The following is a 26597-nucleotide window of genomic DNA, read 5'->3' on the forward strand; positions in this document are numbered from 1 at the left end:
TTTGGAGAAAAGTCCAGAGAGAGCAGCAGCAACAGCCTTGGAGAAGAAAGAAGTTGGAGCCAAAAGAGTAGCAGCCTGGAGGAAGAGAGAAGCGGTGACTTAGAACCAGAGCTGGAGCCAGTAGCAGACAGAGCAGACCCATTCAGTTTCTCTTCACCTTAATTTGCTCATCTGAAAAGATGGGCATAATATTAATATTTATTTCACAGGGTTGTTGTGAAATTGAATGTATTAATGGACGTAAATACTTAGTAGTATTTGGTATATAGTTAAGGGCTTGATAGATGTTCACTATCACTATCATAATAATGCGAACGGAATCCAGGTGCCTTTCTCTTTAGGGATAGCATTTGGTAGGAGGTATGATGAGTCAGGAACATGATATCCCACTCCATAGGCAGGACTGTGCTCCAGGAGAGACATTATTAGGGTCAGAGTCAGTGGTGGAAACCGAAGATAAAGAAAAAGAAAGTGAATTGGGTGTGGGAGTGTTATAAGACAGAAGTCCATGTATTCCTAAAAGGCCCCAGGTCTGAATGGCAGAAGTCTATGTAATGTTCTAAGACAAAGAAAAGAATTCAGCTTAAATGAAGTATTTTTGTTTGTTTTGTTGTTGTTGTTGTTGTTTTTGGACTAGGTTTTATGAGCAAAATAAATTATCTCAAAGGGAAACTAAGAAAGTATATATTATTATTTAAAACAGTTCCCAGAAATTGTTTTAGAAAGAAGGCATTGGGGTCTGATCAAGTCAGAGCTAAACTCATCGGGGGGTTTAGAAGACAAAGAGGAACAAGTGTGTTTCTTTTAAAGCTGGACCAGTCAGAACCTCCATCTATTCCATCTGCATGGATGCTTGTATCTAATTTCTTCATTGCTTCTTGTGAAGTCTTCATTTTTCCACAACAGCAGTGGCCTGAATATTTATGTGAGGTGTCGTCTCAGTAACTTACTATGGCATTGAGACGAAAGGAGGAAAAATAAGGCTTGTGTCCTAGAGGCCTTTGCTCTCAAGCCTGAGATCAAACCCAAAAACATCATTTCCAAGTTGCAAAGTAACTAGAAATGAAGGGAACTGGCAGTGAGCTGTTTACTCCTGAAGACCCATAAACCACAGTACAAAGCACGATTCCAGTTTAATCACAGGAGTTGGGTGCTCGGCCAAGTCTAAGAAAGGAAATGATGATCCACAAAGGGCAGAACCAAAACTGTTACTTACCAGATATCTTCAGGCCAGCCATGCTTGATCAGATCTTCATCTGCAATGAGATACGAGAAAACAAAGAAAGAAAAATTATCAAATGAAGATACCCCAGGCTGTATAAGTTAAGAATGGGAGAAATGTCAGCTCCTCCCACAAATTTCTCTCCCCTAAATGAAGAAGAGTAATTCAGAGGCCTTGATACTTGAAAATACAGAAAAACAAAAATAATTTTCACAATTGAACAATACAAACTTTATAATTTTTATATTTATAGAATGCTTCTAATCTAAAGCTCAAAGATGTTATTTCTATATGAAGATAATAAAACTAACACTGACAAAACAAAGCAGCCAAGACATTAGATGTTTTAGAAGATCAATTCACTTAATACTTAAATGTTAAAATGATCTTGCTGAAACTTTAAAACAATATATATTTTACTTCTTTAAGAAAAAATAACTTGGTTATAAAATTATAGAAAATTTCAAGCAAAATGAACATCAGAAGTATAAAAAGAAATTTAAATCATCTAAAATTCTATCACATATGGAAATAAAATACCAGAAGAAGGGTGGAATGTAATTGTCTGGGGTGGTAGGGGTGGGGTGGAACATGGATATTAAGAAGAATCTGGTTTTTAATTCTAAGCATTCTATTACTACTTGACTTTTTAAACTATGTATTTGTTAGATGAAAATAAAAATTAAGAAAGTTCTTTGGAAACAATGACTACCTAATTGTATCATATGAATAAACTTTTCTATTGTTGACCCTTGGGTGTTTCTAATTATAAATGCTTCAATAAATGTTTTTAAATAAGTTGTCCATATTTCTGATTATTTCCTTAAGGTATATTTCTAAAAGCTAAAGTGTTAGCTCAAAGTGAATGCACATTTTTTAAGGCTAATATATATTACTACAGAAAGGTTATATTAATAAGTATTTCTTATAGCCATATCAATAATTAGTAATAATTATATTTAATACATAAGTATTTAAGTATAAAATGCCAATTAAAAAATTGTAAATGAGGCTGGGCACAGTGGCTCACACCTGTAATCCCAGCAGTTTGGGAGGCTGACGTGAGTGGATCACCTGAGGTCAGGAGTTTGAGACCAGCCTGGCCAACATGGCAAAACCCCATCCGTCTCCACTAAAATTACAAAAATTAGCCAGGCATAGTAGCACGCACCAGTAGCCCTAGCTACTCAGGAGGCTGAGGTGGGAGAATTCCTTGAACCCAGGAGGTGGAGGTTGCAGTGAGCTGAAATTGCACCATTGCACTCCAGTCTGGGTGACAGATTGAGACTCTCTCTCAAAAAAAAAAAAAAAAAAAAAAAAAATGTAAACCATTCATATGTAATGATTTAAAATGTACCTGAGAAAGTATGGTCTATATAATTTGAATGGGGTATTTACTGTCCAGAAAAGGAAAAGCAAAAGGAAGACACATCTTGGGTGAGGGCATTCTTAGCAACTGTAGCCACCATCAGTTTTCTGAAAGGCTTTCTAATGGTTTAAGCAGGACTGAGCAAATAGCCAAAAGGTAACCAGAAGAAGGAAAGGGAAATTTAAAAATCTCTTTCCCTCAGTCAGGCAAAGTTTGGCTCCCTGATGACACCTGTTGGCTGACAAAAAGACAGATCTGAAAGCTTTTCAGTGAAAGTAAATCATTCCATTTAAATTGATGGTTCCATCGAGTTCTTGCTCAGAAGTCATCAAGACTATTAGAAATAAGCGTAATGTGCTAGGAATGCCAGACAATGGGGTGATTTAGAAAAGAAACGTCCATTCTTATAAGACAGCCTAGGAAAAGTTGATAACGTCCGAATGACTCTAAGCGTTCCTAGGGAAAAAGTGTTCCATACATACATAACAGACATTCATTCATTTATTTCAGACAACAGGCTCTCACTCTGTCACTCAAGCTGGAATGCAGTGGCATGATCACGGCTCACTGCAGCCTACCTCCCAGGCTCAAGCAATCTTCTGCCTCACCATCTTGAGTAACTAGGATAACAGGTATGTGCCACTATGCCCAGCTAATATTTTCTTTTATTGTTGTTTCTTGCAGAGACAGGGTCTCCCTATGTTGCTCAGGCAGGTCTTGAACTCCTGGGCTCAAGTGATTTTCCCGTCTCAGCCTGTCAAAGTGCTGGGATTACAGGCCACCATGCCTGGCCTCTTACATTTCTTTATACATAACTTTTAGTGACAGCAAAATGCCACTCTAGAGGGCTCCAAAAATATCATCTAAATTTACATCTGTGACATAGATTCTATATCTAGGTTTGTATCTATGTATTCCTACGACAGACATTTAAAAAGGATTCCACAATCTAGTGCATCCTAACCCACTCCTCCACAAAGCCTTCTCAGCTTTCAATCACATTTACTATCTGTGATCTGTCTACTTTGACAGCATTTACTATTCACATTACTCATTACTTCATATTCATTTTACTTCATTTTGTCTGTAATTTTTAAAAATAGACTTTACTTTTTAGAGTAGGTTCACAACAAAATTGAGCCATACTTATTTTTGTGTGTGAGTCCATGTGAAGGCTGTGAAAGCTCAAACTAAATCTTCCTCCTGGGATACCTCACACAGGCTGGAACATGGTCCCACACAGGCTGGAACATGGTCCCACACAGAGAAGCCCCCAGCAAACAGTAAATGAACAGAGAAGGACAAAAGAGACACAGTGGGAATGCCACTGGCACAGCTGCCTGAGGTTGGCACCACTGCTAACCCATCCGTGTGAACCAGAATCGAGGCAGCTCTTCACACGCCCTCCCCGAGCTGCACAGTCCAAGCCTGCACAAGCATATGTGGCAGCTCTGCTAGTGCTTCTCAGTGATCTAAGTCTCGGAGTCCCACTCTTGATATGGTACAAAGAAAAAGATTTGTATTTGTATTGACTATAGATAACCGTGACTCCTGCTACTCCGCCTTCTGTTCAACATAACGTAGGGAGAGAGCAGCACCTCCTCAGCTACATAAGAAAAATGCTTTAACAATCGATCTTACTTACGATGATTTATGGGTTAGGAAAAATATAAAACTCAAGTAGTACTATGCTGCAGACTGCTTCACCATTAACACCCTAAGTTAATGTCATAATTTTATTATCATGAAAAATTACTCTTCTTTTTTTGAACCTTAGTTCAAATTTATTAGTGGGCCAAAAAATGTATTTAGCAGATTGAGACTAGCTTTCAAAAATGAAATAATAAAACAGAAACAGTAAAAAGAGGGAATAGCAAGAAATATAAGTAATTTCTGTAGGTTTTTGTTTTAGCAATATGAACGTGTACATCAAAATATAATGTACTTCATACTAAGAAGAGTGGTCAACAAAGTTTGAAAAAAACTAGTATTTCTTAACTCACAAAGAGCATCTTCAGCTTCAAAAACCCCAGTAGCTATGTTTTCACTAATTTCACTAATTTAACCATTTAAAAATGGTTGTAAAACATAAATGGGGGGCATGGTGGCTCACGCCTATAATCCCAGCACTTCGGGAGGCTGAGGTGAGTGGATCACCTGAGGTCAGGAGATTAAGACCAGCCTGGCCAACATGGCAGAACTCTATCTATAGTAAAAATACAAAAACTAGTCAGGTGGGGTGGCATGTGCCTGTAGTCCCAGCTACTCAGGAGGCTGAGGTAAGAGAATCACTTGAACCCAGGAGGCAGAGGCTGCAGTGAGCAGAGATGGCACCACCACACTCCAGCCTGGGTGACAGAGCGAGACTCCCTCTCAAAAAAGAAAAAAAAAAAGATGGACAGAAAATAATCTCTTCAAAGTTCAAACCACAGAGGATTTTTTTTATTTGAAGTAAATTAGCAAAGGTTAATCTCTGATTTATATTACTGTAAATCAAATAACAACAAAATACTTGTTATAAAGTTTCTAATCAGCAACAGATGAACCAATTAGTTCAAATATTATTTGATATAATGACATTCTAGGAATGTTAATCCTTTGGAGTTCCTTATACTGGGTAAGCTTGTTTTGTTTCTCAAAAGCTAGTTTATCCAAGTAGGTAAAAACTCAGAAGCAACAAACTGGGTAGGGGCATGGAAGGTGGTGAGTGAGAGACAACACTTACCTGCTGAAAATTTCAAAACCAAATGCTTTTGACAACTTACTTTCATATTTATCCTTTCCCATGTAAATAGTGTAGACAGATGAGTTCACTAAGATAAAATAAAAATAAAAAACAATTAGTAACTTCATCACCAACAAAATTGTTTCATGTGAAAAGCAAGAGACAATGCTTAGATTAGGGGTTGGCAACCCAGGGCCCATGATCCAAATCCAGCCTACCACATGTTTTTGGACAGCCCTTGAGCTAAGAATGGTTTTTATGTTTTCAAAGGGTTGAAAAAAAAAGCAAAACAAATAATAAGCTACAGAGGTTGGAGGTGACTCACAAAGCCTAAAATATTTACTATCTGGCCCCAAAAGAAAAAGTCCACCATCGCTACCAATGACTACTTGACTACTTTTCTGCTTTCTCAGGGTTACAGCTCAATGGGATCCTCAGTCCAGTTCTATACTTTTGCCTTCTTTAAGAGTTAAAAAAAAAAAAAAAAGAAAGAAAAGAAAAGAAAACAAAACCCCACAACAAAGTTTCCTTGTTTACCAAAGTTTTATTTTTCATAGTTTTATTCAGCCAATGTTATACATATTCCAGGTGTGCTGCAAATTCTAATGGGCTCTCTACCACATTTAGGGTGTTAAGAGTCACTGATTTCAAAGTTGGGTTTTGAATTTTGTTTCTAATTATTTTAATAATATGGGTAAAACAAACCACAGGTACAGAGGCGGAGAAATAGCTTATGGCACACACTGTGGAAGCCTGAACTACTGAGAAAAATGAGATGTCAGTGTGATGAAGGAGTAAGACTGTGGTCTGTGAGTTACAACTTCCCTGGGCCTCAATCTTTTTATTTCTAAAGAGAAAGTATCACCTTATTCAAACCCACACAGACAATGTGGAACTAGTTTCACTTAAATCTTCCAGCTACTTGGGAGACTGAGGCAGGAGAACTGCTTGAACCCAGGAGGTAGAAAATGCAGTAAGCTGAGATCACACCACTATACTCTAGCCTGGATGACAGAGAGACTTCATCTCAAACACACACACACACACACACACACACCCCTCACCTGTTGTAATTCCAGCACTTTGGGAGGTCAAGGTGGGCAGATCACTTAAGCTTAGTAGTTCAAGACCAGCCTGGGCAACATAATGAAACCTTGTCTTTACTAAAAATAAAAAATTATCCAGGCATGTTGGCTGGCACCTATAATCCCAGCTGAAGCACAACAATCACTTGAACCCAGGAGGCGGAGGTTGCAGTGAGCCGAGGCCGTACCACTGCATTCCAGCCTGGGCAACAAAGGAAGACTCTGTCTCAAAAATAAATAAATAAACTAAACTAAATCTCACCTTTAGGCTGGGTGCAATGGGTCACACCTGTAATCCCAGCACTATGGAATGCCAAGGCGGGCAGATCACCTGAGGTCAGGAGTTCGAGACCAGCCTGACCAACATGGAGAAACCCTGTCTCTACTAAAAAAAAAAAACACAAAATTAGCCGGGCATGGTAGCGCATACCTGTAATTCCAGCTACTCAGGAGGCTAAGGCAGGAGAATTGCTTGAACCCGGGAGGTGGAGGTTGCGGTGAGCCAAGATTGCACCATTGCACTCCAGCAAACCTCACCTTTAACAAGCAAGCATACAGAGTAGCAATAGAATAGAAAGCGCTATGAGTAAGTCAAAAAATGCCATTCATTTATTCAATAAGCATTTATTGAGAACTATCAGCCAGTCATTAAGTTAGGGAAACAAGTACAGTAGCCCCCCCCTTATCTGCGGGGGGGATGCCTTCCAAGATCTCCAGTAGATGCTTGAAACCAAGGACAGTACTGAATTCCATATATAAAGGTACTTGCCACATAATGATGCTTTGGTCAACAACAAACCACGCATACTATGGTGGTCCCATTACATTACAACGGAGCTGAAAATGTTCTTTCACTTTCGCCTGATGGCCTGGTAGCCATCATAACACTGTGGTGCAACTCATTACTTGTTCTGTGTTGAGACCCATTTAAATACGCAAATACTATTGCATTACAATTGCCTACAGCATTCAGTACAGCAACGTGCTGGACAGGTTTGTAGCCTAGGAGCAACACTGTATACCTCACAGCCTACATTTGCAGTAGGCTGGACCACAGGTTTAAGTATACTCTACAGTGCTGCTACAACGATGAAACCGCCTAATGAAGCATTTCTCAGAACGTATTCTTGTCATTGAGGGATGCATGACTACTAGTTTTTCCTATATACCTATGATAATGTATCAGTTCGGTGGAGTAAGAGATTATTGACAACAACTAATAATAAAATAGAACAATTATAAAAATATAATGTTATAAAAGTTACCTGAATCTGCTCTCTCTCGCTCGCTCTCTCAAAATATCTTATTGTACTGTACTCATCCTTTTTCTTCTTGTTATGATATAACCACAGAAAGTGAAACCCAGGACAAGTAGGGAGTACTGTAAAGAGATCCTGTCCACGCCCTCAAGGGGCTTACACTCTAGCTCAAGCAGACACCATTTAATACCACGTGATAAGTGCAATGCCAAAGGCATACTTGGAACGTTAAGTGGGTCCCAGAAAAGGAATAGCTAAGCCCTCTTGGGGTGGGAGCTAGGATCAGGAAAGGCATCTTGGAAAAGATGGGCCAAAACTGTCTTAAGGGAATCAGCCGGGGGTTCATTTTAGGAAAGGGGAATAACAGGAACAGAATAAAGCCAAGTCGGGACACCGCAGTTCCTGGGAACGAAAGGCACCCTTTCCTTATTGGTCAAAGATTAAGTCAGAAGCATTATCACAGGCCACTTTCGAGATCTGGGACATCAACTGCCCGGGTAGTGGCTGTGTGACATTCCAGGGTCTTTTTATTGCTTTCTTTTGTGTCCCAGACCCTACAACCCCTTCCTGAAAGGGTAAGGCTCACTTCCCTTAAGAAAAAGTTGCTAGCGGGTGTCTCCTTTCTCACGGGGGATAATTGCCAGGGTGCAGCCAGAATAAAAGCAGCAGATGGAAGGTGGGAAGAAGACTTGGGATAAGGTGTGTGGAGAAGCCCACAGGCTCTGCCCAATTCCAGGGAGTGACGGGACGTCCTTCCGACTGGGGGACGAGAACTCCCGGATGCAAACATAGCAGTGGCATCGCCCCTCCGCGCCCCCCATGCCGTGACGAGGGGACGCCAGGGGAAACCCTGCCGCCGCGAGAGGGACAGACGCGCTGAGGAACTCGAGGAGGCGTTTTAGGGCGAGGTTCAGGCGCAGCGGCGGACTGGGGATCCCGGCATCGGAGCCCTCTGTCCAGCAGGGTCCGGGGACGACGCGGCGCCTACTCACCGCTGCTGCTGGTGAAGTAGAACACCATGATCTCGGCGGCCGTGCGGTGACCCCACCGCGGAGCAGCGGCGCTCAACTCAGGAAGCTCAGGACACCAGTCGCGCGGCGGTCGCCTGGTCGCCGGAACTCCTCTGTGCACTTCCGGAGGACGTCGGGTGGCGTCACAACCCCGGTCGTGGGCGCGCCACCGTTAATCCTGGCGAGGCGAAGGGTATTGGCAAGGAGTCTGGTTCAGTGATTTGTGGATTGAGGGAAAGAGGCTGGGCATCTTGGGCACATTGGTTAACCTATCTGCGCTTCACTTTCCTTAGCAGCGAAATGAAGATGATACTAGAGCAGCTAACTCACAGGATATTTTTTAGGGTTAAATAAGTTAATGGGGACCAAGAGTTTAGAACATAGCACTCAAGCTTGTTCCTGATACTCACCAGGACAGTATGCCTCTTGGGGATTGGACTTTGTTCTGGCTTAAATCGAAGGCCTGCCATCCCAAACCTCTGAACCTCAGAGGTTCTCCTGCTGTGAAGTGGGAATAATTATACTCATGTAAAGCTCCTACAGTACTTGGCTTTCCCCTGATTATTTCTCTTGAGAAAGCCCTTTTATCTGAGGAATGTGAGTCCCTTTAAATTACCAGGTCTTGAGAGGCATTAAAATAAGACCCCATCACGTTCCACTTCCCCCTTGAGCTATGTATTCATCTCCTGAAACTACTTGTTTTTGCCACAAGTAACTATCTACTAAACAGTGCCTCACAAGACACTATGACCCACACCCTATAGCTTAACAATGTCTATCCAATCACTGATCCATGTAGTTCCTATAAATCAATGAGAATACTTGACAGTTTTGTATCAGCTTCACTTCCTGTCCCCTTTTCATCTTTAAAAACCTGCTTGTAGCAAAGACCGGATAGAGCTCTTTTCTTTTCTTTTTTTTTTAAAGATGTGGTTTCTCCATGTTGGCCAGGCTGGTCTCGAACTCCAAACCTCAGGTGATCCGCCCACCTCCGCCTCCCAAAGTGCTGGGATTACAGGCGTAAGCCACCGCGCCTGGCCGGGACAGAGCTCTTATCCGAGGCGGGGAGGGGTGGAAATCTTCTAGGCAGTTGTACCCACTTTAACTCAAGCAAACTCTACATTTTTGCCTCAGCCTTTTCCATTTAAACTGACACATCACTGTCACTGACTTCATTCTATGAAATTGAATTCTATGAAATTGCGTCACTTAACGAAATTTATTTAGGTACTCGCTTCGACAGCACATATACTAAAATTGGAATGATACAGAGAACATTAACATGGCCCCTGCTCAAGAATGACATGCAAATTTGTGAAAATTAAATTTGAAAAAATAAAACCCTAAATTTATTTGAAACTAAAAACGTGCCAGGGACACTGTACCAGGAGCTGGTGACACAAATAACAACAGCTAACAATAACTGTTTTAGGAACTTTCTGGTTTTCCAAAGTAAGAATTTAGTTCTGTTCTATAAACAGTAATTGTTTTGAGGCTCTCAATTGTATTATTTGTAAAAATGGTAATGTCAATAGATATTAATACCTTACAGATTGTGGTGAGGAGTAAATGAAACAAAACAGGTAAAGCATCCAAGAATGCCTGGCACACAGCAGGTGTTGATTTATATTTTAATTTGAAAAATAAAATAGTGAATAGAAACCTAAAGTTACTAATAAAAAAACAGTGAAACTAACAATCAAGCTTCAAATGTGAAAAGTAAGTGCATCAAGAATCTTGGAGAGGCCATTTTTACAAAAACTTCTTAACCCAAGTGACCCCAGAATGTACCTGGACTTCAACGGGGCCGAGAACTACAATTCCCAGAATGCACCTAAACAAGGCCCCGGGAACGGAGCCCGGCGTTGTTGCGGGGGATTGTGGGAGGCGTGGTTTCCCTCAGAACTTTTCACTTCCCCAAGGCGCGAGAATCTTGGAAACAGCCACCAGGGTGGGCGGGGTAAGAGCTGGTGCTCTACCAATCATCGAGCCAGCCCCTGGAAGCGCTGAGCCGTGGCCAATCGGAACGCAGCGGCTTCCGCCTAGCCTGGCGCGCGATAATTTGAAGACGCTCACAGAGCGGCTGGCTCGTCTGAGGAGAGCTCGCCCATCCCTGAGGCGCAGGTAACGTAACCTCTGGAGTAGGCCGAGGCGAGGCTGTGGAAGGCTGAGGCGGGCGGGAAACCTTGTGGAACGTGGGGGCGAATCTCAAGGGAAAAGAGCTTTTGCTCCGCTCTCGGCAGGTCCGCGGGCCCAAGAGCGAAGAAGCCACTGACGCGTTCTCCGCGCTCACAGGCGCCGCGGCTCCATCTTCCAACGCCGGCGTTTCCTTGTTTCCGGTTTGTTTTGTTTTTGCCGTGACAGGGTTCAGGGTCGGGCCGCTTTCCTCTCCTACCTTTCCTCGCTTAGCCCTAGAAGGGTCCTCACTTAAGCCGCAGCTCGGCCTGAATTCCCACAGCCCCTGGCCTTTCGGTGTGTTCATTTATTAATAGCTTTGAAATAAGGCTTGTGAGCCGCTTTCGGGGGAGTTTCCCTGATCCCAGGGAAGGGGAAGGAAATCAACTCTGACGAGCCACACAACTGCCTGCTCGTGCAGTCTTGCATTTGTTTTCAGCAGCCCTATGACTTTAAGAGGTTTTTATAAAAAGGGAAGCAGACGGCTTGCTCCCGGCTCCTCAGCTAGGACAATGGCAGAGCTTTTCTTGGTGGGCTCTGATGAAAAGTTACAAACGGTCTCTGCCTTCATTGAACGCACAGGCTGTGGAGATGGGGAAACAGAAGAAAATGTCTTAAGTGTACTATTAGGGAAACAGGGTGCCATGGAGGCAGAGAACAAGCGCGTGCAACTCGGGCGGGGTGGGAGGAGAGCCGTGTCAATTCACTTGGTGCGAATTAGACTCATTAAAGGGGAAAGCCTGCCCTGAAAAAGGGTACAAACTATTTCCTCCATGCTGGGATGATTTTCCAGCTTGAAACATAGGTGTGATCCCTACTTTTACAGTGTTTTCTCTCTCCCTTCTTAAAACATGGTTTAAATTTTTATTAGAGAAAGTTGCTTTTTTAAAAAAAAACCTTTTCCTGGATCTGTATAGACCATCATCCATCTGGAAATTTTTCAGACTTTGAAAGTGTGATTTTGACAAAGCGATGTTTAATGCTTTGATGAATTTAGTTGTTAAAATTGTTACTACTTTTAGGAATTCAATAAAGAAGATGGCAGCTCTTACTCCAAGGAAGAGGAAGCAGGATTTTTTGAACTGTGACAGGTGAATGAATCTCAGCCTATGAATAGAAATTCTTAAAAAAAAAAAATCCACTTTCTTATCTCTCTTGTTCTTTTTATTTTCTAAAATTTTCGTTCTTCCACTAACCTACTTGTGGCTACAGTGATAACCTATATTCGAATTCTAGTTTGGAAATACATTAAGTTTTCATAATGAATTAGTCCTTTTCATGGGAATCAAAGTTTTTTCTTTTGACAGAAGCAGCACATTGAAGAAAGCTATTTTCTATGGGTAGGAGGTATACCAGATCGGTTATTATCTTGTTCCTTTTTATTCCCCTATAATAGTGTACAGTGTTTTGTATACAGTAGATGCTTGTCTGTAAACAATTCTAGAAAGTCTGTGCACTCGGATATTACTCTACCCAGAAAAAGCCCCAAGGGGTCAGTTTATTACAGACAATTATTATAGGGGACGTGTGGCCAATAGAGCAAAATATATGAGCTATAATTTATATATGACTAACACAGAGAAATAGATTTTGAAAGACGCAGCTGGGTGCGGTGCCTCACGCCTGTGATCCCAGCACTTTGGGAGGCCAAGGTGGGTGGATCACGAGGTCAGGAATTTGAGACCAGCCTGGCCTACGTAGTGAAATCTCGTCTCTACTAAACATACAAAAATTAGCCAGGTGTGCTGTCATGTGCCTGTGGTCTCAGCTCCTCGGGAGGCTGAGGGCGAGAGAATCGCTTGAACCTGGGGAGGCAGAGGTTGCAGTGAGCCGAGACCACATCATTGCACTCCAGCCTGAGTGATGGAGTGAGACTCCGTCTTAAAAATATAAAACACATATGCATATATATCTCTATCAAAGCTTCTTTGTATGTGGTATTTGTTTTCATGAACATTATTGGGCTCTTTGGGAAGATATTTGAATGTTTTACTTGATAGAATTTGAGAATTCTGTTAAACTAATAGAAAATTGTATGTATCTTGGCAGGGGGCATGTGTTGTCTTTAATATGACCTATAAGTAGAGCTTATTAGTAGTAAATTTATGTAAATTTTGATGCAAAATAATCTTATCAATGGACTTTGTTTCTTTTTATAGCCTTTTGCTCTTCCCTGAAAATCTGTTTCCATCACCTAGTAAAAAGCACTGTTTTCATCAAAACAGTGATAAAAATGAAGAAAACCTGCATTCCTCTCAACAAGGGCATTTTGTTTTAAGTACACTCAAAACATCTGAAATAAATAGACTGCCATCAGCAAATCAAGGCTCACCATTTAAATCTGCTGTTTCCACTGTATCTTTTTACAACCAAAATAAGTGGTACCTCAATCCATTGGAGAGGAAGCTGATAAAAGAGAGTAGATCTACTTACCTAAAAAATAATGTTGAAGATAAATCTTTTCCCATCGTGACAGAAAAAATGCAGGGAAAACCAGTCTGCCCCAAGAAGAACAACAAAAAGCCACAGAAGAGTTTAACTGCTAAGTATCAACCAAAGTATAGACACATCAAGCCTGTATCAAGGAATTCTAAAAATTCCAAGCAGAATCGAGTAGTCTGTAAGCCAGTTGTGGAGAAAGAGAATAATTGTCATTCAGCTGAGAATAATCCCAATGCTCCTCGGGTTCTAAGCCAAAAAATAAAACCACAAGTTACACTCCAGGGTGGAGCAGCATTTTTTGTTAGTAGAAAAAAATCCTCTCTTAGAAAATGGTCCATGGAAAATGAGCCATCACTGGGACTCACCCAAAAGAATAAATCAGAATTGATTGAAGATTCTGATGTAGAGACTGTCAGTGAAAAAAAAACACTTGAGACAAGGCAAGTGCCAAAGTGCTTGTTCCTAGAAGAGAAATTGAACATTGAGCTACTGAATGCAAGCAGTAAAAATCAAGAGAAATTAATAAAGGTAAAGAAAGCTAAATACGTTGTTTTAAAAATGGTTATATAACAAAACTAGTATAAATGTCATAGTTGAAGACAATTTTATTTTCTGAACTGCTTTTATAAAGCCAGGTAGCATTGTGTTTAGTTATGGTAGGTAGTTTATTCATTCATTTATTTATTTTCTTTTTTATTGAGACAGGGTCGGTCTTTGTGACCCAGGCACACACCCTGCTCACTACAGCTTTAACCTTCTGGGCTCAAGGGATCTTTCTAGCTCCGCCTCCCAGGTAGCTGGTACTATAGGTACACACTACCTCACCCGGCTAATTGTATTTTTTTGTAGAGACCGGGGTTTCACCATATTGGCCAGGCTGATTGCTCAAACTACTGGGATGTAGTAATTCACCTGCCTCACCCAAATTGCTGGCATTATGGTGTGAGCCAAGGCACCTATCCCAGCTGCATTTTAAGTTCTCAGTAGGTATATGCAGCTGGTGGCTACCGTATTAGACCATGCTGGTCTAGAACTTCTGTTGCTGATCTCCTGTCTAAAACCTTCATCAAAAAAAAAAAAAAAAGTTGGGTTTTGTGGGGCAGCTAGGGGCAGAAAGCCACGGAAGCAACCTTAAGAAAGGTCTCCCAAGTCAGGGCTTGCATGTCTATAGTGGCTTGTTTATATTCATCACGACCCTTGTAGCTGGAGAAATGATAGGCTTATAGTCATTTCTTTCCTAACCCACTTTCATCATTGTCCTCCTCACTAGCTTCTCTCATATTTAACCCCAGTTCATACCTCTGGGTAATCACCTAAATTTCAAACCTTGGTGGCAAAGATTATAAATTGGTGACTAGGAAACCAAATCTCACCCATAAATGTTTTGTTAGGCCTACATTACTTAAAAATTAGAGCCAAATTTTTTTTTAAATACAATAAAAACATTTCTGGTGTCTCATGAAATATTGAAAGCTGAGCCTTCATTTCTACCTGGCAACAATCAGCTGAATATCAGGCTGAGTATCATGCCATTTGACAAATACGGGCTCTTTATTTCTCTCACTAGTCATTGTATATATGTATGTGTGTGTATATATATCTATATATATATATACAATGTATATATATATATGTGTGTGTATATATACAAGTCATTGTGTATATATATGTATTTAGATCAGTTTAGTTTTGATAATTTTGCTTACCTGCTGTCCTTGTAAGGCATTTCAGTTTTCAGTTCTCACTGTGTTTTTTATTTTTTTCCTGTTTATCAAGTACAGCCAAGTATATTAAATGAGATAAGTTCTTGCTGGCTAAGCCATGACAGTCTAATTTTACTAATTTTTTGTTTATATCAACAAAACACTTCTGTGTCTTGATAGGGATTTTGATTACAAAAGTAAGGTTTATCAAAATTTATTAAACTGCTTTATACCTGTACATTTGACTGTATGAAAATTAAGTTTTTTTGAAAGTTTGGGGCATAACTCAAGCTAATGTTGTCTCAATCTAGCAAAACAAAGGAGTAGTCTGTAGTTTCTCCATGCATCTCCTGATGATTATTCTTACTATTTAGTATGGCCTTGATGTGGTGACCTGATGAATTCTCTGTAACACTCTTTTCTATCTTTTCATTTTCTTAGTTTCACTTTATGGGATTGGTATTGAGTTAGTTTTCAGTAATATGGGAAGCTGGGCTTTTGTGCATCTTAAATTTGTAGAACTGGGCTATGCTTTCAGGATTTTGTGAAGTAACCATGTCTAGGATTCATTTTTGCTGGCTAAAGGTGAATCTGATTTTTATGAGGATACCCTTTCCTCAGCTCATGGAGCCCTGAAAAGTGTTAAACGGATGGGTTATCCCACCTCTGCTGGTATAGTACAGTCTTGAGTAGAAGTTCTGCTTTAACCAAGAGTTTTTTCCTTTTTCCCCAAACTGTATATTCCCTAGTAATTCCCAAATTGGTATGAGGGGTATCTGTCAGGATTTTTTTTACTTTGCTTTTCCCACATTCCTGCTACTCTCTAATGACTCCAGAAAGTTATTCTTTCCTTAACTACTTGTTTTTAGAGTTTATGGCAAAAAGTGGTCCCTTTCCAGTTTGGTGGCTGCTGGGGAAATTTTTGCCATTTTTATTAATTTTTTTATTTCATTATGGAAGTGATGGTCTATAATCATTCTACCATATATATCAGGAAGTATACATTTTTGAGAGGATGACAGATTACAGTATTTGTACTCTGGCTTTTAAAAGGTGGTGTACACTTAGTGAATACAGGGGAAATTTTCGTAAAAATCATTTGAAAATTGATTTAAAATCACATTATGAAATGTAATTCCTAATAAACCAAATATTTTGTTTTAGAAACAGATCTGCTGGGATTCATTCACTAGAAAACAGTTAAAATTACACATTTGTTTACTTTTTTTCCCCTCTATTTTCAGGACTCATCAGGTGACAGAGTTTCTTCAAAGGAATATGAAGTTGATAAAAATAAGTCTTTTCCTTCAGAGGATTCTCTTGGTGAGAAGACAAGTAAGAGAAAACTTGCTTGAATTTAGCTACTTAAAATAATGCTTTATTATATATGTTATACAATAATATAATTCCTATAAAATATTTTCTGGGTCTTTTTCTTTTTTCAGTACTGTGCCTGTCGTTAGTATCTTTGTGTTTATCTTTATGACACTGCTTTGTGTAGTAAAGCAGTGCATTGCATTTTGAAAAGCAGGAAACAAGGAGATCCTAGATTAAAATTTTAGACAAAATATTAGGCTTAATTGGTCTATGACTGTGGCCAAATTACTGAAGCTCTCTAGAGTTGAGTGTTCTTATTATAAAATCATACCTACTCTATCACCCAAAATAATAGGAGTTAAAACTATTATGTACATTTTTGATCAAAGCCCAATTGTTAGCAGAACTTCCTAAGTGATATAAATGACATTGAAATTAAGCATCAGGAACCAGGAGATTTTTGTCTAGGCTTACTACTACTACTACTAATTAGCTGAATGATCTAGGAGGAGATCTCTAAGGAGTTAATAAAAGGTAATTTTTAAATTCCTGTCAGTTCTGAAATCCTATTCCTAATTTATGCTGTCAGTGTTCAATTAAACAGCTTAGTAAATATGAATACATAAAGTGGTTCACTAGCATTTTACTTACCAACCAGATTCTTAATAATGGCACCTCATTGGCTATGTCTACAAATTTGGAAATAAATTAAAATTCTTGGACTAGACCTGCTGACTCTAGTGAGAAGCTGTAGCTCATAGAAAGAAAATAAAAAGTTAAAAGATCATCTGAAACAGTAATACTTAGAGGATCTAATGATATATATTCCCCATGATTCTCTTTTTATCCTCAGAGATTCCTGTTCTGATAATCATGACTAATTTTTTTTTATAATTCTGAGATGTGATGTTAATAACTAGTATTTACTGAGTGCTGAATGTATTTATCAGGCACTGCTAAGTACTGTGCATTAGGTTTTCATAGGTTGTACTCAAAGAACTGATAAAATAGAACGTATAACAGAAAAACTATGGTATCTACTTAACACTAGTTACCAATTTTTCTTTTAAAATAAACTTTAGTACATTGTCACAGTCAATTTAAAGAAAAATTGTGAATAAAAACAAATGATATAAGGATATGGCAGAAATGAAAGTAACATAAAAACAACCAAAATTTTATTAATAACTACAGTTCATCATCTAATTATCCCAACTACTCTAGGTTCTGATATGCCCATTTATAGATGAGGAAATGGACTTGGATTAAACAACTTACCCAGAGCACATCAGACTCTCACCTGCCTTAGTCTTGTTTCTAGAAGATGAGCTCTATTTTCCAATGCAAAGTTAAAGTTGTTTTTTTAGCCCACTCTCAGCTTACTATTTTCTTCAAATTAATTGCTGTTTTAACTTTGGTCTTTTAATAGGCTGTTTATTTTGCTGTAATTCTAGATTTACAAAAAAGTTAAAGTACAGAGAATAGCAGTGTGTTTCTTACCCTGTTTTCTCCATTCTTAACATCTTATGTTACTGTAATACTTTTGTCAAAATAAAAAACTAGTATCGGTATAGATGGAGTTTCGTTGTGTTGCCCAGACTGGAGTGCAATGGCATGATCACAGCGCACTGCAGCCTGTGCTTCCCTGGTTCAAGCATTTCTCCCGCCTCAGCCCCACCCCGAGTAGCTGGGATTACAGGTGTCTGCCACCACACCCGGCTAATTTTTGTATTTTTGCCAAAGTAGGATTTCGCTGTGTTGGCCAGGCTGCTCTCAAACTCCTGACCTCAAGTGACCGACCTGTCTCAGCCTCCCAGAGTGCTGGGTTTACAGGTGTGAGCCACTGTGCCCGACCATAAACACTAGACTTTATTTGGAGTTCACCAAATATTGATAGTGGTATATTGCTGTTAACTAAACTTTATTAACGTTTTCTTTCTGTTCCAGTATCCAATCCATGGTACTATATTACATTTAATTGTTATGTGTCTTTAGCCTTCTGTGGTCTGTGACATTTTCTGTCTTTTCCTTGTTTCTTTGTTTGCATATCTCAAACTCTAATCCTGCACTCCAGGGTTTATTCTACCTTTTTTTCTTTTCTTTTCTTTCTCTTTTTTTTGAGTGCAGTGGTGCAATCTTGACTCACTGCAACCGCCACTGCCCGGGTTCAAGCAGTTCCCCTGCCTCAGCCTCCCAAGTAGCTGGGACTACAGGCACGTGCCACCACATCCAGCTAATTTTTTGTGTTTTTTAGTAGAGACAGAGTTTCACCATGTTGGCCAGGATGGTCTTGATCTCCTGACCTTGTGATCCACCCGCCTTGGCCTCCCAAAGTGCTGGGATTACAGGTGTGAGCTACCGTGCCCAGCCTGTCCTATCATTTTTTCATCTGTAACTTCCGTCTTAGACGATGAGAAACTTAGTTCCAACCATTCACCATCCACCTACTTATTTGTTCTGCCCCAGTAAACATGTAAAACAGTTTCATAATTGTTCATTCGTACCCATGTAAGAAATAAACCAATTATAGTGTTTTTTTTTGTTGTTTTTTTTTTTTTTTTTGGAGACAGAGTCGCTCTGTCACCTAAGCTGGAGTGCAGTGGCGCGATCTTAGCTTACTGCAGCCTCCGCCTCCGGGGTTCTAGCGATTCTCCTACTTCAGCCTCCCAAGTAGCTGGTATTACAGGTGCCTGCCACCATGTCTGGCTATTTTTTTTGTATTTTTAGTAGAGATGGGGTTTCGTCATGTTGGCCAGGCTGGTCTTGAACTTCTGACCTCAGGTGAGCCACCTGCCTCTGCCTCCCAGAGTTCTAGGATTACAGGCTTGAGCTACCATGTCTGGCCTAGAGTGCAATTTTAAGTGCAGTCTTTGTCTTTATGCTTACTTCTGGTCAAAACACCGTTTGCTAAAGTTACTTAAGACAGCTTCTCTTTTTCCCACTACCTTCTTCAGTGTTGTTATGCTATATAGTTCTAATATAGTTAGATTCATTTCTCACTGTCTGCATTCCATCTTAGGATGCCTCAATAGCCTGGTTGATATTTATACATATTTTTTTCTCATTTGATGTACATTGAAGTTCATTTTTTTTTCAGCAAAAATCAAGCAATGAAGTTCATTCTTTGTGATTTTTACAGTTCTGTGGGTTTTATCAAATGTATAGAGTTACGTATTAGCCATTACAGTACCATACAGAACAGTTCCTTCACCCTAAAATTTCCCTAAGCCTACACTTTGTTGTTAATTACTCTTTCCCCAACACCCCTGGCAACCATTAATCTGCTTTCTATTTCTATAGTTTTACCTTTTCCAGAAAAACATTACACATATATATCCTTTGGGGTCTGGCTTATTTTACTTAGTAATACATTTAAGGTTCATCTATGTCATTGGGTGTATCAAGTAGTAATTCTCATTTATCACTGAACTATCAATATGCCATAAAATTTCTTTATATATTCTGGTTATAAGTTCTTGATCAGATATATGATTGCAGATATTTTCTCTCCTCAATCTGTGGATTGTCTTTTCATTCTCTTATTTTATTTTATTTTTTTTGTAGAGAAAAATATCTAACTTTGATAAAGTCCAAATTTTTAAAAAATGTATTGTGGTTTTGGTGTTGTATGTAAAAACTTATCACCGAATTCCAAGTTCATGAATTTTTTTTTCCTAATTATTTAGAAGTTTTATAGTTTTATGTTTTTACTTTATTATTATTAATTTTTTTGTAGAGACATGGTCTTACTAAGTTGCCCAGACTGGTCTTGAATTCCTGGCCTTAGGCTATCCACCCACTTTTAGCCTCCTAAAGTGTTGGGATTACAGGTATGAGCCACCAGGCCTGGTCATAGTTTTACATTTAGATCTGTGATCCATTTTGAGTTAATTTTACATAAGATTTGAATAGGTGTAATTTTTTTTTTTTTTTTTTTTTTTTTGCATATGGACGTTTAATTGGTCCATTTAAATGGTCCAGCACCATTTGTTGACCTTTTTTTCTCCATGGAATTACCTTTGCCTCTTTTTTAAGTCTTGATTTTGAATAGTATTTTGTCTTATTAAGCTTTGAAATCTTATGAACTAAAGCTCTGATTTTATTTAGTAATATACATTATCACAATTTTTTCCCTACCAGTTTCTCCTAAGTCCACTGTCTATCCAATCTTCAATGCATCTTCAGTCAATTCAAAAAGGTGAGAATTGTTACTGTTTTAAAGTCTAAGCCTTATAAATCATAGGTCCTTTGGGTCTCTTTTTTAGTCTCATGCTACTTAATTTGGGAAAGTTTTTTTTCTTCCTCACTAAGGGGAATAGGAGACTAATTTTGAGAATAGAGCAATGAAATCACTCCCTCATAGAGACATCATAAAAACTTGAGATGGAAAACTTCCTCATAGGCTTGAGTAATGATCATTGCTCACATTATTGTATAATACCTGACCCAAAATAAGTAGTTTTTATATCTATTATCTCAATTATCACAACAACTTAGAAGGTAGATGCTGTTACTCTATTTTCAGCCTAAGAAACTGTTAGTAATTGAGCCACAGTTACACAGCTATTAGGGGCTAGGACAGGAACTGGAATCTGTATCTGAACCAGATGTCCATTAGGTTATATTGGCTTCCTTGGGTGATAGTATACTAATCATAGCTAAAAGTTAATAAGCATTTACAACTTGATGATGTAGGCACCATTACCTCATTTTGTGCATGAGGGATCTGGCTGCAGGAGTAAGTAACTTGCAGCAGCTTAACATTACCGTAAGGTATAGTTGAAGCTACCAGTATCCTATTCAAAGCTAAAGACTGATGGGGGAGGCATGGATGGGTAGAGAGCGTGAGAGGCGTCAGAGCTCTGAAAAAGTAGTTTCTTAGGGTCTAAACATCCTCTTCCTAATTAGCTTTAATCTTTCCCTCCCCATTTGGTTATAAATAACTTCAGATATTAAGCAAGGAACTTCCTAGCTACATTACATTACTCTCAGAGAACATCACCTTAAATTGCCTCAGTGATTAGGTTGGGTGGGCAGCTTTTCCTCTTCGAAGGTTTGTTTCTAGTTTTTCTCACCTTCCCATTTCTTGCCTGTGTTGTCATCTTTCATGACCTTTTAATGAAGATGGGAGCTGCATGGAATACTATGACTAGGTAATTTATAATGGACAGAAATTTATTTGACTCACAGTTCTGGAGGCTGAGAACTCCAACATCAAGCAGCCATATCTGGTGGGTGCCTTCTTGCTGCATGTTCCCATGGCGGAAAGCAGAAGAACAAGAGAGTGTTCATGACAGAACAAGAGAGTTTGGTTTGCAGTGTCACATCCTTCAATAATCAACATTAATCCATTTATGAAGGTGGAGCCATCATGAGCTAAACACCTCCCAAAACTGTTGCACTGCAGATTAAGTTTTCACATATGAACTTTGGGGGACATGTTCAAACCACAGCAGAACCCTTTCACAATTAACTGATAAAAGTGTATACTTTAGTATAATTTAGTCTGGCATAAAGAGACAGGCCAGGCGTGGTGGCTCACACCTGTAATCCCAGCACTTTGGGAGGCCGAGGCTGGTGGATCACCTGAGGTCAGAAGTTCGAGACTAGCCTGGCCAACTTGGTGAAACCTCGTCTTTACTAAAAATACAAAATTAGCTGGGCATGATGGGCCTCACCTGTAATCCCAGCTATTCGGGAGGCTGAGACAGGAGAATAGCTTGAACTCAAGAGACGGAGGTTGCAGTGAGACAGGATCGTGCCGCTGTACTCCAGTCTGGGCGACTGAGCAAGACTCCATCTCAAAAAAAAAAAAAGACAGTGGGATGCTATTTGTTAAATAAAATGAAATTGCTCTTTTTGTAGACTCCAAAACATCAGGTATCAGCAATTTCTTGAAATTTAATCTGTTCAGGTAGATTACAGATTCTCAAAGTGCTTAGTCTCACATTTGTTTTTTGGTTTTTAAGATTCATTCAATGAACATTTAGAGAGTGTTTATCATGTGCTTTTGAACTATACTGAGCCCTAGAAATGTGAAGATAATTAATGTGGTCTTGCTATCAAGGAGGTTATGATTAGAGGAGGGTAGACATTTAAACAAGTATAGTATTAACAATTGCTAAAATGGAAGCAAAGAGATGGCTGTCACACATGCAGGGTCAGGGAGAGCTGAGTTATTTAGCAAAGGCTGCATAAGGTGCAAAGGGTCAGTGACTTGGACAAGTGTTTTTCATACTGCAGGTAGCAGCCATGTAGTAGTTTCTCAGATCAGTTTAGGATGTCATATCTAGTATTTATTTTTAATGGAATAGTGTATCTCTCACATAGCAAGTATATTTAGTGAAACTTTGGTTTTATGTCTGTACTAGTCATGATGTGAAATGTATTTCTTAGTGTGGATTTGTTAAGTCAATTTGAAAACTACTTTTCAGACAAATGGTAATAAGGCAGCTTGACTTAGCTTAATGCAATAAAGCTAATTCTCCACTTTATTTTTTTTTTCCTACTTTATTTTGTCAGGTTTTTTCCCTGTTGTTTGAACGTTTTACTTTGGGCTCTAGGATTTTTTTTTTTCCTTGCCTATTTGCTTCTACTTTCTAGGGATTTCTACGCCTTCGGTCCCTGGAAAAGCAAGGGCTTTTCATTACAAGGCAAGGGTTACAAACTCAGTACCTACAGAACCAGCAGGCTGGGTGAAGACTAGGGCCAGCTGAAGAATTGCCCACTTAAAAGGGCATGTGCTATTCCAAGTTCTGACTAGTAGATTCATTGATGGAATAGAGGTTTAGTGATCTTACAGTGTCTCTTTATTTTTATTATTATTTTTTTTGAGACACAGTCTTGCTCTGTCACCAGGCAGGAGTGCAGTGGCACGATCATGGCTCACTGCGACCTCCGCCTCCCAGGTTCAAGAGATTTTCCTACCTCAGCCTCTCAAGTAGCTGGGACTACAGGTGCGTGCCACCATGCCCGGCTAATTTTTGTATTTTTTAGTAGAGTTTGGGTTTTACCATCTTGGCCAAGATGGTCTTGATCTCTTGACCTTGTGATCTACCCACCTTGGCCTCCCAAAGTGCTGGGATTACAGGTGTGAGCCGTTGTGCCCACCCCTCAGTGTCTCTCTTAATATTGGAAATACACATTTTTAAGTGAAATCTCTAGATTATAAAATATTGGTAGCTAATCCAAAGTTTTAAATACCATATGGGCCAACCAAAACATATCTGCTAGCTAGGTTTGGCCTGAGGGGCTCCAGTTTGCAACCTCTATAAGTGAATCTCAGCATTCTTTCCTAATAGTTAAAGGTTGTATCGACTACATCTATCCAGCCTAAACATGTTTTTTTTTTTCCCCTTTAAGAATTTCAAAGTCGTGAGATGCTGCTGCTTTTGGTGTGATGAAAGGCAAATTTAGTAGCTGCTTTGCTCTGGTAAAATGTTGGCTAGATTATAATAAGGTGACTCTGATTGCCTGTGGATCTGTGAAGTTCAGTATTATACTTATTTCCTCTAGTAGCTCAGGAATTTCTTTATAGCTGTATAGGTAAATATGGTACAAAGATTTGATAAAGCAAAAAAAAAAACAAAAAACTTTCTTTTAAATATGAAGTCAATTTCCAAAATGTACATCTATGTGCATCTGATACTATAGAAAAAAGTCCCTAGGACTTGGAGTCAGAAGACCAGGATTTGAGTGTTAACACTGCTATTCACTAATTACTTTACCTTGAGTAAATAACTGACCCTCTCTGAGTGGGCCTCAGGTTTCTAGTTGTTCCTGTCCCTATTGTCTCATCAAGTTAATGTCAGATAGCACTAAAAATTGCAAGGTAGTCTGTTAAATGTCATCTTTCTTTCCCTTGTAATTTCGCAAACATTGTAAATTTATATGATAGTTTTTGATTTTCTGTGTTAAGATCTTTAGGTGAAGAACAGTCTTCTGTGGGATCCGTCAACTTCTTGAAACAGACCAATATTCAGAAAAATACTAATACCAGAGATATAAGTAAAAAAACAAAAGACCAGCTCGTCATTGTGAGTAAAGTCAAAACAAAGCTTCTCCTATCTACCCCTTTACAGAAAAAGCTTGCCAACTCCTGTATTAGACAATTCAGAACTCAGTATTTTCTTTTTTGTTTTTTGCTTTTTGTTTTTGAGATGAAGTCTCACTCTGTTGCCCAGGCCAGAATTCAGTGGTGTGATCTTGGCTCACTGTAACCTCTGCCTCCCGGGTTCAAGTAATTCTCCTGCCTCAGCCTCCTGAGTAGCTGGAACTACAGGCATGTGCCACCACACTGAGCTAATTTTGGTAGAGACGGGGTGTCGCCATATTGGCCAGGCTGGTCTTGAACTCTTGACCTTGTGATCCACCCTCCTTGGCCTCCCGAAGTGCTGGGATTACAAGCGTGAGCCACCACACCCAGCCCAGAACTTGGTATTTTCAGTGGCATTAAGGAATGTTTTATGTGACAGAATGGGAATTGTAGGTGGTGATATTGAATATTCTTTAATTTAACTGTGCTTTTCCTGAACTTTATTTTTTGTCAACTCTTGGGTCAAATAACTTTAACATTCTTTAAGAATTAAAGAATTTAATATTCCTAGCTGCTTAAGGAAAAATATTGTATAATTAATATAGATGTCCTAAAGTTTTTGCCCTTTGTGTTTGAAATAAAGCTTTTTGAGGTCTTTGTTTCATTAAAAACTTCCATTTTTCATTTTAGCTATAATTTCCATGATTTAATCTTATTCCTTCTTAGAACCATGGGTCTAGTAAAGAATCTTTTAAAAATAAAAGAATCTGTTTTTTAACACTGTCCATTCCAATAAACAATTGCCTCTCATCAATTTGTTGCATTTTTAGGTATCTTCTCTTTCTTTTTTTTCTTCCCCAAAGAGGTGGAGTCCCACCGTGTTGCCCAGGCTGGTCTTGAACTCCTTGGCTCAAGTGATTCACCCACCTCAGCCTCCCAGAGTGCTGGGATTATAGGCATGAGCCACCACACCTGGCCTGATCTCTTCTCTTTTTATTTTGTTCTGGGGGAGGGAAGGAGGATATAGTAACCAGACTTTCATTTAGTTTTTTACTTGTCAGCAGAAAAATAAGGTGAAATTTGAATGAATGGTTATAGGAACTTAATTTAGAGCTACCTGTGATATATTTAAATGGTTTTTTTTTCCCCCCCTCAATTTTAGGACGCTGGTCAAAAACATTTTGGGGCTACTGTGTGTAAGTCTTGTGGCATGATATATACTGCTTCCAACCCTGAAGATGAAATGCAACATCTACAGCATCACCACAGATTTCTGGAAGGAATCAAATACGTGGTGAGCCAAAAGATAGTCTTTCAGTTTGTTCTAGAAGTAAAACTACTTTAAAGGAGACATTTCTTTTCCACCCGGCCAGAAGAGTTAACTTATAATGATGATGTTTCAAGCTTACTATCTCAATATAAGATAAATATTTTGTAAGCACTGCATTCTGAGAAGAGCTGAGCAGTCAAGAGATACAAACTTTAAAGACCTAAAGAGATCTTATTTTCTAGTATAGTGTCTTCTTTATAGATAGCTTTAGAAAAAATAGCCTTTCTGTGACCTCCAGGTTTTTTCTGAGAGGAGAGTTCCCACCCATTTTTAAACACCTTTCAAGTCTAAACACATCCTATCATTGGCCCTATCTTTATGATTGTACCTGCTACTCAGATACATTCTTTTTCCCTATTTTTATTGCCATAGTTAATGAATACCTTCACAATATTTTTAGCCTGTTTATTGAAACAGCTTGCTTTCTGGGTTCCCATAGTGCTACCAGAAATAATATTTTAAAACATAAATCTAGTATGATTCTACTTTTGGAAAGAAAATGTTCCCACCAGCGGTTTGGAAAGAAAAAGTTCCCGCCAGCAGTTTAATCTGGCCTCAACCTTTCCTATATATGTGCACATAAAATATATACTAGAGAAATTGTATATGTGTATATTTAAATTCTTGCCCTCTCTGATCTGATCGCTACATCAGCCAGAAAATTCTTTGTAAAACTTAAGTTCTGACATTGTCTGCTTCAATTTGGACAGCTTTCTTTTGTACTAGGAATAAAACCCAGACTCCCTACCATGGCCAGCAGATCTCTTCATATCTGGCTCCTGCCCACCTTGTCATATGACACATTCACTCTGCAGTGCTAAGCTCCTGCTGCTTGAGTAAGCCACATTCTCTGATGAAGCCAGAGTACTGTCTATACTGTATTGGATTTTTGGTTTTTTTTGAGATGCAGTCTTGCTTTATTGCT

The 26597-nt window shown here is 39.2% G+C and overlaps 2 protein-coding genes and 1 non-coding gene across 7 annotated transcripts in view; 2 read left to right on the forward strand and 1 right to left on the reverse strand.

The window, feature by feature from the left end:
• Positions 1 to 8780, reverse strand: part of CCDC25 (coiled-coil domain containing 25) — a 36295-nt gene extending 27515 nt beyond the window's left edge. Inside the window, exons 1-3 of one of the 4 annotated variants that reach the window (XR_010339607.1) lie at positions 8653 to 8780; positions 5357 to 5404; positions 1217 to 1256 (exon numbers count right to left, since the gene is read on the reverse strand). Coding sequence is in view for 2 of the 4 variants with exons in the window: in XM_064368735.1 (XP_064224805.1) it covers positions 1217 to 1256; positions 5357 to 5404; positions 8653 to 8680 (116 nt within the window). In the remaining 2 variants the exon portion in view is untranslated. Of the gene's footprint in view, positions 1 to 1216; positions 1257 to 5316; positions 5405 to 8652 lie in introns of those variants that run through there. The other 3 variants (XM_064368735.1, XM_064368736.1, XM_064368737.1) reach the window with 3 other exon arrangements.
• A 1117-nt stretch (positions 8781 to 9897) lies between these two features.
• LOC135271498 (U6 spliceosomal RNA) lies at positions 9898 to 9999 on the forward strand. The gene has a single exon (XR_010339662.1). It is a non-coding gene; the product is annotated as a U6 spliceosomal RNA (small nuclear RNA).
• A 731-nt stretch (positions 10000 to 10730) lies between these two features.
• The window catches only part of ESCO2 (establishment of sister chromatid cohesion N-acetyltransferase 2), a 37555-nt gene continuing 21688 nt past the window's right edge, over positions 10731 to 26597 (forward strand). For both annotated transcript variants that reach the window (XM_012435304.2, XM_012435305.2), the window contains exons 1-7: positions 10731 to 10794; positions 11868 to 11936; positions 13005 to 13815; positions 16235 to 16325; positions 20448 to 20505; positions 24226 to 24343; positions 25505 to 25636. In XM_012435304.2, the coding sequence (XP_012290727.2) occupies positions 11884 to 11936; positions 13005 to 13815; positions 16235 to 16325; positions 20448 to 20505; positions 24226 to 24343; positions 25505 to 25636 (1263 nt within the window). In that variant the 5' untranslated portion in view covers positions 10731 to 10794; positions 11868 to 11883. The remainder of the gene's footprint in view (positions 10795 to 11867; positions 11937 to 13004; positions 13816 to 16234; positions 16326 to 20447; positions 20506 to 24225; positions 24344 to 25504; positions 25637 to 26597) is intronic.

The sequence above is a fragment of the Aotus nancymaae genome, unplaced genomic scaffold (assembly GCF_030222135.1).
Source record: "Aotus nancymaae isolate 86718 unplaced genomic scaffold, 86718_ANA_hifiasm-v0.15.2.pri h1tg000079l, whole genome shotgun sequence".
Classification (NCBI taxonomy): Eukaryota; Metazoa; Chordata; class Mammalia; order Primates; family Aotidae; genus Aotus; species Aotus nancymaae.